The sequence below is a fragment of the Microcebus murinus genome, chromosome 9 (genome assembly GCF_040939455.1).
Source record: "Microcebus murinus isolate Inina chromosome 9, M.murinus_Inina_mat1.0, whole genome shotgun sequence".
Classification (NCBI taxonomy): domain Eukaryota; kingdom Metazoa; phylum Chordata; class Mammalia; order Primates; family Cheirogaleidae; genus Microcebus; species Microcebus murinus.
In genome coordinates this window covers 88414981-88429674 of record NC_134112.1, presented here as the reverse complement: position 1 = coordinate 88429674, position 14694 = coordinate 88414981, and the positions used below count along the sequence as shown (strand labels likewise).

Here is a 14694-nt window from a genome sequence, read left to right as displayed (position 1 = left end):
ACTCATTATCATGTGCCCAGCACTCTGTGACTTCAAGAACACGTTACCTATTCTAGGCAGAGTGGCATCTTCAGTTACTGTTCTCAGTCCTGCCTTTTGCTTGGAATGCCCTTCTCTTTCTTATGTAAGTCATCTCTTTTCTTTCAGGAGTCCCAATTCAAGCCTTGTCTCCTACCTTAAACCTTCCGTGATCACACAAATTCATATGGATGTTCTCTTTCTTCAAATTTTTAATGCACCTTCAGTTAATATTACAGTTTAGCATTTAATTACTCTCATCCTTTCACAGGCATCAATTCAGTCTTGGTCACAAGCTACTTGAGAGATGGGGTTTGTTTGGAGTCCTGCATGGCATTTAGCATGGAGCTAACATGCCATAGGGAATTGGTTTGTTTGACTAATTAGAAACACATCAATCTATTATGGGTTAAATGAGATGAGCTACAGTTCTCATCTTCATTGCTGATGCACAATCTGGGACTACTGAAGCCAGAGGCTTCCCTAGAAAGTGCCTGCAGATGTGCCCCTGGGAGCTATGGCCCCTTAGCTGTAAGTGGAGGTGAGAAGTGATTCCTGCTGTGTGGAGAGCACCTTATAAAATGGTGTTTTCACAAGGAGAACAACAAAGCTCTTCCACAAAGCAGAGGTGCATGTGAATCCTTCATTACTCCAAGGCCCGGAAATGTCCAGGCATGTGGGAAATGAATTCTGTACTTTCGTTTTTCATGTTTTGGCTAGTGGGGTGCTTCCTGGGAGTTGATGGGTGGTGGCTTCTTTATCTTTGCCCTTGAACTGTAATCCTTGGGTTATAACACTCAACATGAGAGTGTCTTCCCCATCTTTGCTTTCACTTTGAAGTGCCAGTTTCTCCCCCAAAGCAGACGGGGCATCCTTTTCTCTGAGCCATCTGTAAGACATTAGAATGGATCCTCATCACCCTATGATGGAGGTGATTCTTCAGTGTGCCCACTTCTTCTTTGACCCTTTTCTGCTCCTTGGTCTACACAGAAACTGCAGGGATCAGGCCCACTGGTCCTGACCGAGGAGGAGAAGAGGACTCTGATAGCTGAGGGCTACCCCATCCCCACCAAACTGCCCCTAACAAAATCAGAGGAGAAGGCCCTGAAGAAAATCCGGAGGAAAATCAAGAATAAGGTGAGCACTTCAAATCTAGGCACCTCTGTGAGCAGAGACTAGGGGAAATTGAGTGAGAATGTCCTCCCGTCCCCTCCCCCTTCCAATTCCCCTTCCAGTGGCCTAAGATGATATATTCACAGGTGGGAGGAAAATATTAGAACTTCCATCTAAATTTATTTTTTTTAATCTCAGCCTTTTAAATTTCAGTTTTACAGTGTACATAATAGTTTCCTCTAGAATATGTGTATGTAATTTATGGCTAAATACAAATACATTGGAGGTGCTTGCTTAAATTTTTTTCTTTTTTTGAGGCATCTTCTAGTTTTATTTTTTAATTTTTTTTCCATTTTTAAAAATTGCAATAGATTTCGGGGATACAAGTGGTTTTTTGATAATTGTATAGTGGCTTTTAGTGTACCCATCACTTGAATAGTGTACACTATACCTGGTAGGTAATTTTTGGTGCTTCATCCTCCCCCCGCCCTCTCCCCTTCCGAGTCTCCAAAGTCCATTATACCACCCTGTATGATCATGTACACCCATCATTTAGCTCCTACTTATAAGTGAGTATATGTGGTGTTTGTTATTCTGTTCTTGAGATACTTAGGATAATGGCCTCCAGTTCCATCCAAGTTGCTGCAAAAGATTATTTCATTCTGTTTTATGGCTGAGTAGTACTCCATTATATATATAGATAGATAGATATAGGTATAGCCACACTTTCTTTATCCACTCATCAGTTCATGGTCACTTAGGTTGATTCCATATCTTTGCAATTATGAATTGTGCTGTGATAAACATTCAGGTGCAGGTGTCTTTTTGACATAATGACTTCTTTTCCTTTGGGTAGGCACCTAGTAGTGGGATTGTTAGATTGAATCGTAGGTACTTTTATTAATAGTTCTTTGAGAAATCTCCATATTGATCTCCATGGAGGTTGTACTAATTTATATTCCCACCAATAGTGTATAAGTGTTCCTGTTTCACTGCATCCACACTAACATGTATTATTTTTTGACTTTTTAATAATGACCATTCTGATAGGGCTAAGGTGGTATCTCATTGTGGTTTTAATTTGTATTTCCCTGATGATTAGTGATGTTGAGCATTTTTTCATATTTTTTTGGCCATTTGTCTATCTGCTTTTGAAGTGTCTGTTCATGTCTTTTGCCCACTTTTTAAAGGGATCATTTTTTTCCTTGCTGAAAATTATTTTTCTTGGTAGAGGTTCATGATAAAAAAGAATTCTGCCATTCAGTGGTCTATATCTGGCTCAACAGTCTGCTATTCCTGGGCCCCTCAGTGCTGAGTGGGGCTGCTGAGGCCCAGTGGCATGACATAGGGGTAGGCAGACCAGGAGAGAGGCGGCAAAGAGGTTAGTTAGGAAGGCAAGAGGTTAGTTAGTATTACTCATCATCCACATTCAGAACCAGCAGCCAGTTGATATGCAACCAAACCTACCTGTCTTATTTTATATACACAGTTGAGCCAATGGAGAGCCAGAGAGTTAAACTCATGTATCTGAGACTATACAATGGTATAGTATGTACATATGTTCTGTTGGCTCCTGGTCCAGTGTCCTTTCCACTGGGGGCCTAGTTTGTTGGAAAGTACCTGAGAGCGTAGGCTGGAAAAAACCAGATAGGACGGAAGAGGAGATTAGTAGATGAGCTAGCAGCTTAAACAAATGGAAAGCAGCCACAAAAGTAAGCAGGACTTTGGTGATTTCTGTGCTGATGGCTTCCTGTCTCCAATTTACACATAACTAGTTTACTTATAAGCTGGAAGTTCATCATTATCTACCCCCTTCTTATCTCTCAGATTTCTGCCCAGGAAAGTAGGAGAAAGAAGAAAGAATACATGGACAGCTTGGAGAAAAAGTAAGCCTGCTGACAAACTGTTGAGTTTATGGGGCGATGTGCACAGAGAAATGTGAGTGTGCTAAGAATTGGTGAGAAGCAATTGAATTCCTCTTTCTGGCCACCTTAGAAGCCTGGTGGTGTATCAACCATATTTTGGCTGCCACCTAGTGGTTATTTGGAGGGGAAGTTAATAAGCACAGCAAGAAGTAAAAAGTACACTAAATCTTATTAGGCGTTTGAACCACACTCTTTCCAGGCAAGGATCCCTGGGTCCTTGAAGGCTTCCTTTCAGACAAGTACAAATATTAACATTCCTGCACATTCCTGGAACTTCTCAGAGGGGAAGCACTGTTTTGGCGGAAAGGGGCAGTGCTATTTAATCAGTTCCCGCTAGCCGTGCTCCCTAGAGCAGGCGTCCTCAAACTACGGCCCGTGGGCCACATGCAGGTGTTTTTGCCCGTTTGCATTTTTACTTCAAAATAAGATATGTGCAGTGTGCATAGGAATTTGTTCATAGATTTTTTTAAACTATAGTCCGACCCTCCCAACGGTCTGAGGCACAGTAAACTGGCTCCCGGTTTAAAAAGTTTGAGGATTCCTGCCCTACAGAGAACACACAGGGAACCCAATAAGTCAGGTTGACATTATTTTCCATCCACTCTGATTCATGCTATAGGTGAGTGACTTTTTGCAAAAATATTTGTAGGCACCATTCATTCTTCTGAAAAGCCTGGAATATCAGAGGGCTGTTAGAAAAATATGAATTAAATGTAATTTTAGATTAGCCCTAGAAAATAATTCTCCAGTTGACAAATTAATATCATTTTAAGATGGGCATGAGGCCTCAGCCCCAGAAATGAATCCTCATGTGTATCTGGGTAAAGGAGTGGTCGGTGGATCCTGGCTAGTTCTAGAAATTTCTATTGAAAGTTTAGTATTTCTATTACCTGTTTTAAGAACTGGTAATTTAGCATTAAATACAGTCAGCCCTCCATATCTAGGAGTTCCACAACCTCGGATTCAACTGATCATGGATTGAAAATATTCAGAAAAAAATAATAAATAATACAACAATAAAAATAATACAAATAAAAATATAGTATAATAACTACATAGAATTTACAGTGTATTAGGTATAATAAGTAATCTGGAGGTGATTTAAAGTATACAGGAGGATGTGTGTAGGTCATATACAAATACTACACCATTTTATATCAGGGACTTGAGCATCCATGCATTTTGGTATCCATGCGGCGTCAAGGATTCTGGAACCTGGGTACTGAGGGACAGCTGTAGACCATTCTGTTCCATCCTTTTCTCTAGGCATCCAGGGTCAAGATATTTCTATGAAAATCTCTTTCCTGCCTCTCGTACTTGCATGCTCTAGCATTGGGATTCCTCGTCCTGGGTTCTTGTCCTGGCACTTGTCCCCCTCTCAAGCCCCTTGGCTTCTCATTAGTCCTTATGGCCAGGAGCACAGCCAGTAGCATCTACATCACTGTCCTGTAGAGGGAGAAGTATGATGTATATTGAGAGCAGTAGGGAAGAGGTGAGAGAAAACAAGGTGGTAACACACAAAAGCGGTGCTTATATTTTATACCACGCCTATTCATCTTTCATTATCGAGGAACTTGTTACTCCGCTCCCTCCATTTGTTCTTTTTTTTCTTTAGTCTCTTCATCCTTTATCCCAACTCTGGCTGGCCAAGCTCTGGAGTAGTGATCCCCCTTCTCTCCATAGCCCCCACTTCCACCTGAGCTCCTGGCTTAGCATTTGCTTTACTGATAATAGGTAATTTTATTCTTTCTCTCTTCTTCATAGAGTGGAGTCTTGCTCAACTGAGAACTTGGAGCTTCGGAAGAAGGTGGAGGTTCTGGAGAACACCAATAGGTAGGAGTTGCTGGAGTGTGAGCTGACCAAGCTGCCTATTGGAGGTGGGGAAAGAGGGGGCAGAATCCCAGACGAGAGCTGGAGGAAAAGTGGAGGAGATCACATCAGAAGTTTAGTTGTTCCAGGATGCTCAGGATGGCTGACCTCTACCCACCTGTTCCTGCTACACACACACACACACACACACACACACACACACACACACACATGCACACATACATGCACATGCACACAGGCACACATGTGCACACACACACATGTATGTTCTTTACTTCTTTACTTTCCTAAATGATACAGGATTGATGAAGAGGCTGATCACTACAAAGACTGTTATAAGGGGGTTAAAAAAAGAGGCTTCAAGGAGAAGACTGATAAGTCTGATTCTCTTGAAAGTGACATCAAACTTTAGAGGTGGACAAGGAGACACTGGCCACTTCATTGTCACCTCATTTTAGTAACATATGGTGTTTATTAGTTTAAAGAATAAAATCAGTTTGTTTTTTAAATTAGCTTTTAAAAATTAATTATATTTCAACTCCACCCATTTTGAGAAAAATAACTATAGGACTGAGTTAATGAATTCTCTAGCACTTGCTGTACCAGGCACTGTCTTAAGCACTTTACACCTATGAACTCATTTAGCTTTATGGGGTGGTACTGTTATTGTCCCCGCTATATAGGGGAGGCAACTAAGACTGGGAAAGCCTAGGTGATTTGCCCAGGGTCACGCAGTGAACGCTGCAGAGGCATGTGAACCCAGGCAGTGTGGCTCTGGAGCCTTCATATGGGAGGAGTATATTGAGAGATAGCCTGGGTCACGTGCAAGAAAAGGTTAAGGTACAGGGTTAAGAAACTGGCTATTGGCAAATTTCAGCCAGAATGAAATGTGTTTGTGTGCTTACATGATGTGTACCTATGCTCTGAAAATTATTTATTAGACAATCCTATCACCATTAGTATTGTAGATCTAATAAATCAAGCAGAGAAAAATGGACTTAGTGGGTAAGCCAAATACTGATTAATCATTTTAATGGTCAGCATTAATGCCTAATAACAATTTTGTAAATATTAAAGGATTGAGTTAAATCTCTTTGCATGTTATTTGATAATAACAATGAATTTGACTGCCTTTTCCTGAATCTCCGTGGTTTGTTGCTCAGATAGCAGGCTAATAGACTCGTGAGTTATCCAGCCAGGTTTCCCTCTGGACTTCTGGGAACACGGGCTCAAATGGCTGGTCAAGGGCAGCGCGCCTCAGGTGCTCTGTGAGACAGACAGCCCGCAGGGAGCAGACACCACCAGCTCAGTGTGGCACTACCTTGATTTCCTGAGGCAGAGGAGCTGGTTTCAGATGCCACTTTGGGATCTGGTTTCCCTGCTCGCCTTTGGCCACTGTTCTCCGGAGGCTTCCTTCCTTTTTATCTCCACCTGCCCTCTGTCAGAGGGGATTGCTTGAGATGCTTCTGGGTCTCCGGATCCTGCTCCCTCGGCCAGAGTCTGTATCCAGCCCTTGGCACTTGCTGCCAGGGGAGCCCCATGTTCATGAGTGAGACAAATCCTTACCATGAGTTGGTGGAAAGGGGAAGTGGACTGTGGCATTCATCTCCTGCTTTGGTCTCCTTGTGGGGCTCCCGTGTCGAGCGTTCCCTCGGCCACGTGGGGGCAGCAGAGGCACAGCAGGGCTGTGCTGGGGTGAAGCGGGTACGTGTGACTGGGAAGGGCCCACAAGGCTGCCCTGCCAGGGGAAGGGCCTCTCCTCCCCTCTCCAGGCTCACTGTGCTGTTTGCTGTTTTGTTTCTCTCTCTTTCTCTTTTTCTTCCTTTCACATTTTTGTTTTTGCTTGTTTGTTTGAATCAGATATCCAAATAAAGTCCATATGTTCCAATGGTTGATATGCCTATTACGTATCTTTTTACCTACAGGTTATCTTTCATCTCTTTGCTCGTTATTCAGTAAAGAACCGAGTCTGTGGTCCCATAGCATCTTCACAGTCTCAGTTTACTTGTAACATTCTTGTGGTGCCATTTAGCACAGTCCTGTGTTCACTATAGACTAGCCTTTGTTTTGTTTTTGATTTTTGGTCAGAATTCTTCATAGGTTCTGCTGCATCCTTCCATCAGGAGGAGTATAAAAACTGCTTGTCTGGTTGTCAGCAATTCATAGTCAGTGTTTGGATGGATCAATACATTAGGGGCTTGGAAATAGCTTTATCAAATTCAGTCATTTCTCCTTCGATTATTAGCAGAATATTTTTCTAAAGTAAGACTTTCATCTTTAATGAACATAGGAGCACAGATATGTCTACGAGGTGCTGATTCCCTTGCCTTTGGGTACGGGTAGGGGATGGAAATGGACTCCGGCTGAGGGAGCAGAGGGATTGCTGGGCCTTACAGTAGTTCCATTTTTGAGTTTTTGAGGGATTTCCACACTGTTTACTGTAATGGTTTTATCAATGTACTACTAACAGTGTTCAAGGGTTCCCTTTTCTCCACACCCTCACCAAAACGTATTATATCTTGTCTTTTTGATAATAACCCTCTTAATATGTACTAAGGGATATCTCATTGTGGTTTAGATTTGCATTTCTCCAATCATTGGTGGTATTGAGCAGTTTTTCATGTACCTGTTGGCCATTTTTATGTCTTGTTTGGAAAAATGTCCATTCAGGTCCTTTTCCCATTTTAAAATTGGATTATTTGGGGGTTTGCTATTGGATTGCATGAGTTCTTTATATATTTTAGATATTAACCCCTTATGGTTTATATGGCTTGCAAATAATTTTCTCCCAAGCCATAGGTTGCCTTTTCATTTTGTTTCCTTTACTGTGCAGGAGCTTTTTAATTTGATGTAGTCCTACTTGTTTATCATGTTTTTTAAACATAAAAGAATATGCAAACACAAAATGTGCTCATTGTTACAAGTAGATCTACCATTTGATCCAGCAATTCCACTACTGGGTATCTACCCAAAAGATCAAAAGTCACTTTATGAAAAAGACACCTGCACTTGAATGTTTATAGCAGCACAATTCACAATTGCAAAGCTGTGGAAACTACCCAAGTGCCCATCAATTCATGAGTGGATTAATGAAATGTGGTATATGTATACCATGGAGTTCTATTCAGCTTTAAGAAACAATGGTGATATAGCACCTCTTGTATTTTCCTGGATAGAGCTGGAACCCACTCTACTAAGTGAAGTATCTCAAGAATGGAAAAACAAGCACCACATGTACTCACCAGCAAATTGATATTAATGGATCAACACCTAAGTGGACATATAGGAGTAACATTTATCAGATGTCAGGCAGGTGGGAGGAGGGAGGAAGGAGGAGGGGGGATGGGTATATACAAACATAATGAGTGAAATGTGCAACGTTTGGGGGATGGTCACGCTTGAAGCTCTGCCTCAAGGGGGGTGGGGGACATGGGCAATATACATCACCTTGACATTTGTACCCTCATAATATGCTGAAATTTAAAAAATAAAAAAAAAACAAAAAACAAACAAAAAAACAAAATGTGCTCATTGTAAAAAAATATTGGGGAATATTTTATATGTATGTATTTATATTGTGCATATTCCTTTGTTAAGAACTATTTCCATTTAAACAAAATACATCAGACATATTTTCATATCAGTAAATATATTTCTACACAATCTTTATTCAAATCTCCACTAAAAAAATCTACCTTGTGATGTTGGTATGTGAGCCTTACCTAATAAGTTTCTGTGGCCAGGGCTAGCATAGGCCACTTGTTAAGGAAGGGACAGATTTTTGTTGGGTTCTGTTGTCAGCTTTATTGAGGAATAATTGACAAAAAATTGTATATTTTTATAGTTTAAATGTGATGATTTGCTATACGTGTACATGGTGAAATGATTATCACAATCGAGTTAATTAACACATTCATCACCTCACATAGTTATCCTGTATTTCTTTTCTTTTTTTTTTTTTTTTTTTTTTGGTGCAAATTCTTAAGATCTACTCCTCAGCACATTTCAAGTATGTCATACAGCATCATTAACTCTGGTCACCATGCTGCATATCGGATCCTCAGCATGTACGCATCTTACGACTGAAAGTTTGTGCCCTGTGACCAACATCACCCCATTTCCCCCACCCCTGCCCTGGCAACCGCCCTTCTACTGTCTTGTTTCTATGAGTTTGAATTTTTTTTTCTTTTATTTTTTTGAGACAGAGTCTCGCTTTGCTGCCCAGGCTAGAGTGAGTGCTGTGGCATCAGCCTAGCTCACAGCAACCTCAAACTCCTGGGCTCAAGCAATCCTCCTGCCTCAGCCTCCCGAGTAGCTGGGACTACAGGCATGCGCCACCATGCCTGGTGAATTTTTTCTATATATATTAGTTGGCCAACTAATTTCTTTCTATTTATAGTAGAGACGGGGGTCTCGCTCTTGCTCAGGCTGGTTTCGAACTCCTGACCTCAAGCAATCCACCCACCTCGGCCTCCCAGGGTGCTAGGATTACAGGCGTGAGCCACCGTGCCCGGCCTGAATTTTTCTTTTTAATTCCACATGTGAGTGATGCCATACAGAATTTGTCTTTCCTGTCTGGCTTATTTCACTTACAAAGCAGGGCAGATCCGTGGATGTTTCCCTCCCGCCACCTCCCTCCCTGTGCTCTGTTGGCCGCCTCCCCTCTAGTTTCCCACCAGTGGCCCTGTGTGTGTTCTCCTCCCGTTTCTTCTCTCTCTCCAAACCTCAGCTCTCCTGGTAGACAACCCTTTTATTGCAGTAATGGCTAACAATGGCTTCATCTGTAATCTTCCCACAGATAATTTTATCAGGAAGCTCGTAAGGTCACAGTATTTGAGACCAGAGGCTTTTAGTGTATTTTGGTTTGAGAGGCAAATGTATAAGAGCAGAGCTGCTCTTGCTGCAACCAGGGAGGTGGACCTATAGCTCCTCTGACGACTCTGCCCCCTTCTCCTCCTGCTTCCTGCCCAGGACACCACCCTAACCGAAGTGACTGTAATGTAAGCATTGGCAATGCCCTGCCCTACGGCCAGCCACAGGGAGTTGGTGTTTGGGGCACACAGTAAGGGGAGACTTTTGGACCCTTTACTCACATCACACTGTGAGTGACCCAGTGTTTGAATTGTGTGCAGGGCTGGGCTGAACGAACGCACAGCTGTGTTTATGTTCCTGTTGATGCATCTCATATTATCCTTTGGATGCAGCTGGACGGAAGTAGAAATGACTTTGATAAGCAAACAGGCTCCTGGGTCACCAGAAGGTGGGGTGGGGGACGTCAGGGGCCATTGTTTCATACGGCATGCCATGGCCGGGAAGGTGAGTGGGTGTTTCATCACTGACCCAATTAAAGAAAAATGATACCTCTTTACATTTTACCACTTCTATGCTGCACCCCATGAGGGACTTGCCCGTCTATCCAGATGAAAATTAGGGCTTGGATTATGAGTCAATTCTGAATCTTTTTGTTTGTAACAGACCTAGCAGCAACCATCTAGCATAATATTGTGTCTAGGTGAAAGGCCCTTTTATTTGAGCTCAGGAACTAGAAGAGGACATAGCTAGGAGAGGAGATGAGGAAGTTGTCTTTATTCCAGGAGCCTCTCGGAGCAGAGCCAAAGTGGTGTGAAAGCACCTTCGCACTTGCTTTGCTAAGGTGATCCGCTAATTGCACGCCATCAAGAAATGTGTAAGACAGGAGCGAGATGGTTTCCCAGGGGGCCCTTCTTCCTAAGCTCAATCAGCAAATACATTTTCACTTGCCAGGGTATAGGCAGGGCCCGTGTGTGGCTGCTGGAAGGTCCCTCCTGGCTTTCCTAAGCTTATCATTCATCTCTCTAAGCCTTGAGTTCTCTGGACAGCCCCACCTTTATTTCAGTCCTGAGAAATCCTGTTCTTTTTGCCCCTTGTTCTCCTGAACCAGTGATGCACATATACTACCCAGCTTCTCAGTTTTAAGTGTTTGCAGCTCATTTTTTTCCATTCATTACTTACTTTGTTCTCATGCCTCTAATAGGGTTAGGAGCTACTGCCCTTCTCCTCCAGCATGGCTTTGTAGAATCATGGGAGCTTAGATTTGAAATGCAACTTAGAGATCTTCTTATTTAACTGCTAATCACTTTATTTTACAAAAAGAAAACCTGAGGCCCAGTGAGGTTAAAGTTATCCAAACATTTAGAGGTAGAATGGGGACTAGAATTCAGGCATTTAACCTTTAAACAGGTGCTTACCTAGATTTCTCTCGCTGCTGTGCCCCTCACTCCTCCAGGGACCACTACCTTGCCCTTCAGGGGCCAACTTAGACTTAGACATTAGGGCCCTTGCTTTGGACCCAGTGTCTTAGAGGACCCTATGCTGGCTCTCCTCTAGCCACACCCCTCTCTGTGGGATGAGCAGTCAGCAGGACCAATACCTTCTAGACCATACCCTGGTACCCGGGATTCTGGAATTCCTTGTCCAAAGGGCCTTAGCCCATTTCTAGGGACTGTGTAATTCTGCCCTAAATCTGTTCTCTGAAGGGTAAACCAAGTTACCAGTGGTCACCCCTGAAGCCAATGGGGCAGCCAAAAACAGCACTTTGTGATGGCTGTGTATGGAGTTGGAACTGGGGCGGGTGTGTGCATGAGATCCTTCACAGCGTGCCAGGTCTGGGATTCAGTTTGACCTTATTTATAGAAGACATGCATTTCTGGGTCAGAGGCAAAGGACTTTATTATTCAGTACAGTAGGTGGTGTGAGCATTGGCATATTTGCATCAGCTCTCCTTGCCCCCAAGTTCTAGGATAGACACAGGTGGATGCTGTGCTCTCAGGGGATTTGGGTCACAGCTAAGGAACCCTGAACTCAGAGAATCTATTGCTTTTATAGCAAGCAGGGGAGGCATTACCTCATCTGTCCAGGTCACCAGGTTCATAAACAACCCTGAGAAGTGGCCCATGTAAAAGAGCAGTGAGGGAACTTTCTGTCTTGGCAACCCCAGCAGAACAGGTGGGAGCACAAGAAGACCGAAAGAGACTGTCTCTCTCCAACAGGGTGGGGCGGAGCTACGGATGGGAGAACAGGAAAACAGGAGCAGGCAGTGGCCTGGGGCAGTTCTGCCCATACCAACACATTTTGGTGAGGAACCCTGGGAAGTCCAGGAATTCTAAGTTCAAACCTGGCCTTAGAGGCAGCTGGAAGGAGCAGTGTTGGGGGCACCTTGTGGACAGTTTGGCTTGGAGTTGGGCAAAGAAAAACCTTAAGATGTGTGGTTTGTGGCTTCGTTTGTACTCTTTTCCCAGATTCCACAGAAGTAAGGGACATGCTAATCCTGGCGTCTATCTTTATTGTTATCATAAATAAGAATTCCTTGATTTTCCTCGCTAACCTTCCTCTTAGCTATAGTCCTTCTCTTTAACTCTACTTCTCTTAATGTTTAAAATCTATCTATGCTTCCTGGTAAAGGTCTTTTCAGCTAAGTCCACTTCGCTTTGGCTGTCTTCTGGCCCTCTTGGTTTGTTTGTTGAGCCCACAGCTGTGTCCATTTGCACAGATGTTGTGTATTTGCCTCCTACACGCTGTTATGGTCTCTCTGTGTGAGTTCTTCTCTTTTTAGACTGACAGAAACTGGCTCAGCCCATTCCCTGATGGACACAGAGAAGCCATTTGAGGACTGATGAATGATCCAAGTTACTCTTCTGTAGACTTTTTATCTTGGTTTAATTAACTTTTCCTTTCTCCATTATCTCTACCTTCTGGTCACTTGAAGAATATGAGCTGTCTTTTCATGTGGAAATATTTGAAATTTTAAAGGATTGTGGGGTACTAGACCAAATTCCCTAGAGAGATTAAAAAGGCATTTTAGTGTAATTTGGTGGTAACGTTTGAAATTGCACAGCCCCAGAAAACATTCTAGAACTCTCTGTTTTGTGTTCCTGGGCTGGTAGGTAATATGGTATTTCACAAACGCCTTCTGTTCCCTGAAAAATAAATATACCTCCTGTGATGTAGCAATCACACAGAAAGAAAAAGGAGACAGTTCATACTCTTCTTTTTTTCATTGAGGCTAGAGCCCCATGAAAAACCCTCAAAACTTAAGTAAAAGATCATAAATAAGTATTTACTCAAAGTTTAGGAGTTTCGGCTGATATAGTTGCTTTTGTATATGATTCACTTTAGTATTTAAAAGTCTTTGAGATAGTTCATGATTCTCCTTAAATATCCTTATGAAATGTGTAGAACTTGTGTTAACATTATATCCCACCACTTCTCCACCCTCTACCCTAGGACTTGGAGGTGGTGCTTTTGGATTTTGGACACTCCCTCCTAGGCCTCAGTACTTCCCAGACACTAACTCCAGATGATTCAGGTGGGCGGAAGGGGTGGGATTCAGGTGGGATTTTACCTCAGAAGGACATGGGTGCTCATTCATTCCATCATGAGGCCACCTGATCTTCCCCAATTTATATATGTATATTTTGCTTGTGTGCTCTAGATAAATGACACTCATGATTTTTTGATTATACAATCATTTTGCATTTTATTTAGTATAAATGACATACCACATGAACACATATGTATACATCATACACCTACTAATGTGAATGTTTCACAAATCAATAGTTATTCATTACATTTGGTGCCCTCTGATACTGTGTCTTCTATTTAATTCTGTTTCATTAAAAAAATACACCAGTCACAACTCAATTGATTTCATAACCCACTAATGGTTCATGATCTGGAATTTGGAAATTATTGCACTAGGTACTTCCATAAGGATGTGAAAAAGTTCCTTCTTCTCTGAAGGAGGCTGATATACCTAGAGAGTGGTTTATACACATACCATAGCCCAGACAGTTCTATTTTCGAGTAGGTGTGTTCCAAGATTTGATAAAAGTATGTCAGCAGAAAGGGCCTGTGTTGAAGCTCCCCACACACCAAGTAATTGGGAACCACCAGTTTGTTCTTTTTCCTGGGTCCTGGATTTGGACTCCAGTGGGAAATTAGGTACCCAAATGTTCACAATCTAGCATGCAAAAACCATAGGACTCTTCTCACTCTCTCTTGCACACGCTCTCTCACTCTCTCATAAATAAAGGAAAAAGAAGAAAACAAAATTAAACCAGATACAAAGAAAACATATGAGGCTGTTGATACATTTCCCAGTTATTGTAAAATTGTGTCTCAGACTCTTGGATGCTTCTGAATGTTTTGCCCAATTTCCTTTGATATGCCTCCCAAGATACAGGGTGACGGTTTATTTTGGGCAAGGCTGGCAGCTGCCTTCGACTGCTCTTTTGCAAGCAACTGTATGAGGATAGCCACTAAGTTTATTTTTACATCTCATGATAGGACAAAAATCCACATTTTCAATCAAGTGTTGGACACTCCAGTTTAACAAGTTGTGAAAAATCTGTTGGCCCAGATAAACGTATGCTAAGAGTATTCTTTTCTCTAAATTAAGATTTTGCTCCCGGAAGCCCAAGAATTCATTAAGCTGTAATTAGCCGTGATCACTGATGATTTAAAATACGGTAGTAAAGAGGAAGTTTATACTGAGCTTTGAAGACACCATTGGATGTGTCCTATGGTTGACTTTTTATAGTTTTAGTTTTAAAATAACTTTGCTATTTCATCTGCGGCCACTTTTTCTCCACCCAGTTCTTCACCCAAGCAGGGTGGGAGCTGTCTTCCAAGTTCCTGATGCTGCAGGCAGTGGCATCTGTCTCTGTGGCCTCAGACACAGTGCCACATCATCTAAAACCGTTATACCACTTATGAAGTCACAGGCTTTCCCATAAAAAGGGCTGGCTTCATCTGTCATGTAAAAAGA

General features: G+C 42.4%; 1 protein-coding gene across 1 annotated transcript in view; it reads left to right on the top strand.

The window, feature by feature from the left end:
- The window catches only part of CREB3L2 (cAMP responsive element binding protein 3 like 2), a 116635-nt gene that overhangs the window by 87840 nt on the left and 14101 nt on the right, over window positions 1–14694 (top strand). The window contains exons 6-8 of the mRNA XM_076006639.1: window positions 1009–1155; window positions 2959–3017; window positions 4821–4889. Coding sequence (XP_075862754.1) covers window positions 1009–1155; window positions 2959–3017; window positions 4821–4889 — 275 coding nt within the window. The remainder of the gene's footprint in view (window positions 1–1008; window positions 1156–2958; window positions 3018–4820; window positions 4890–14694) is intronic.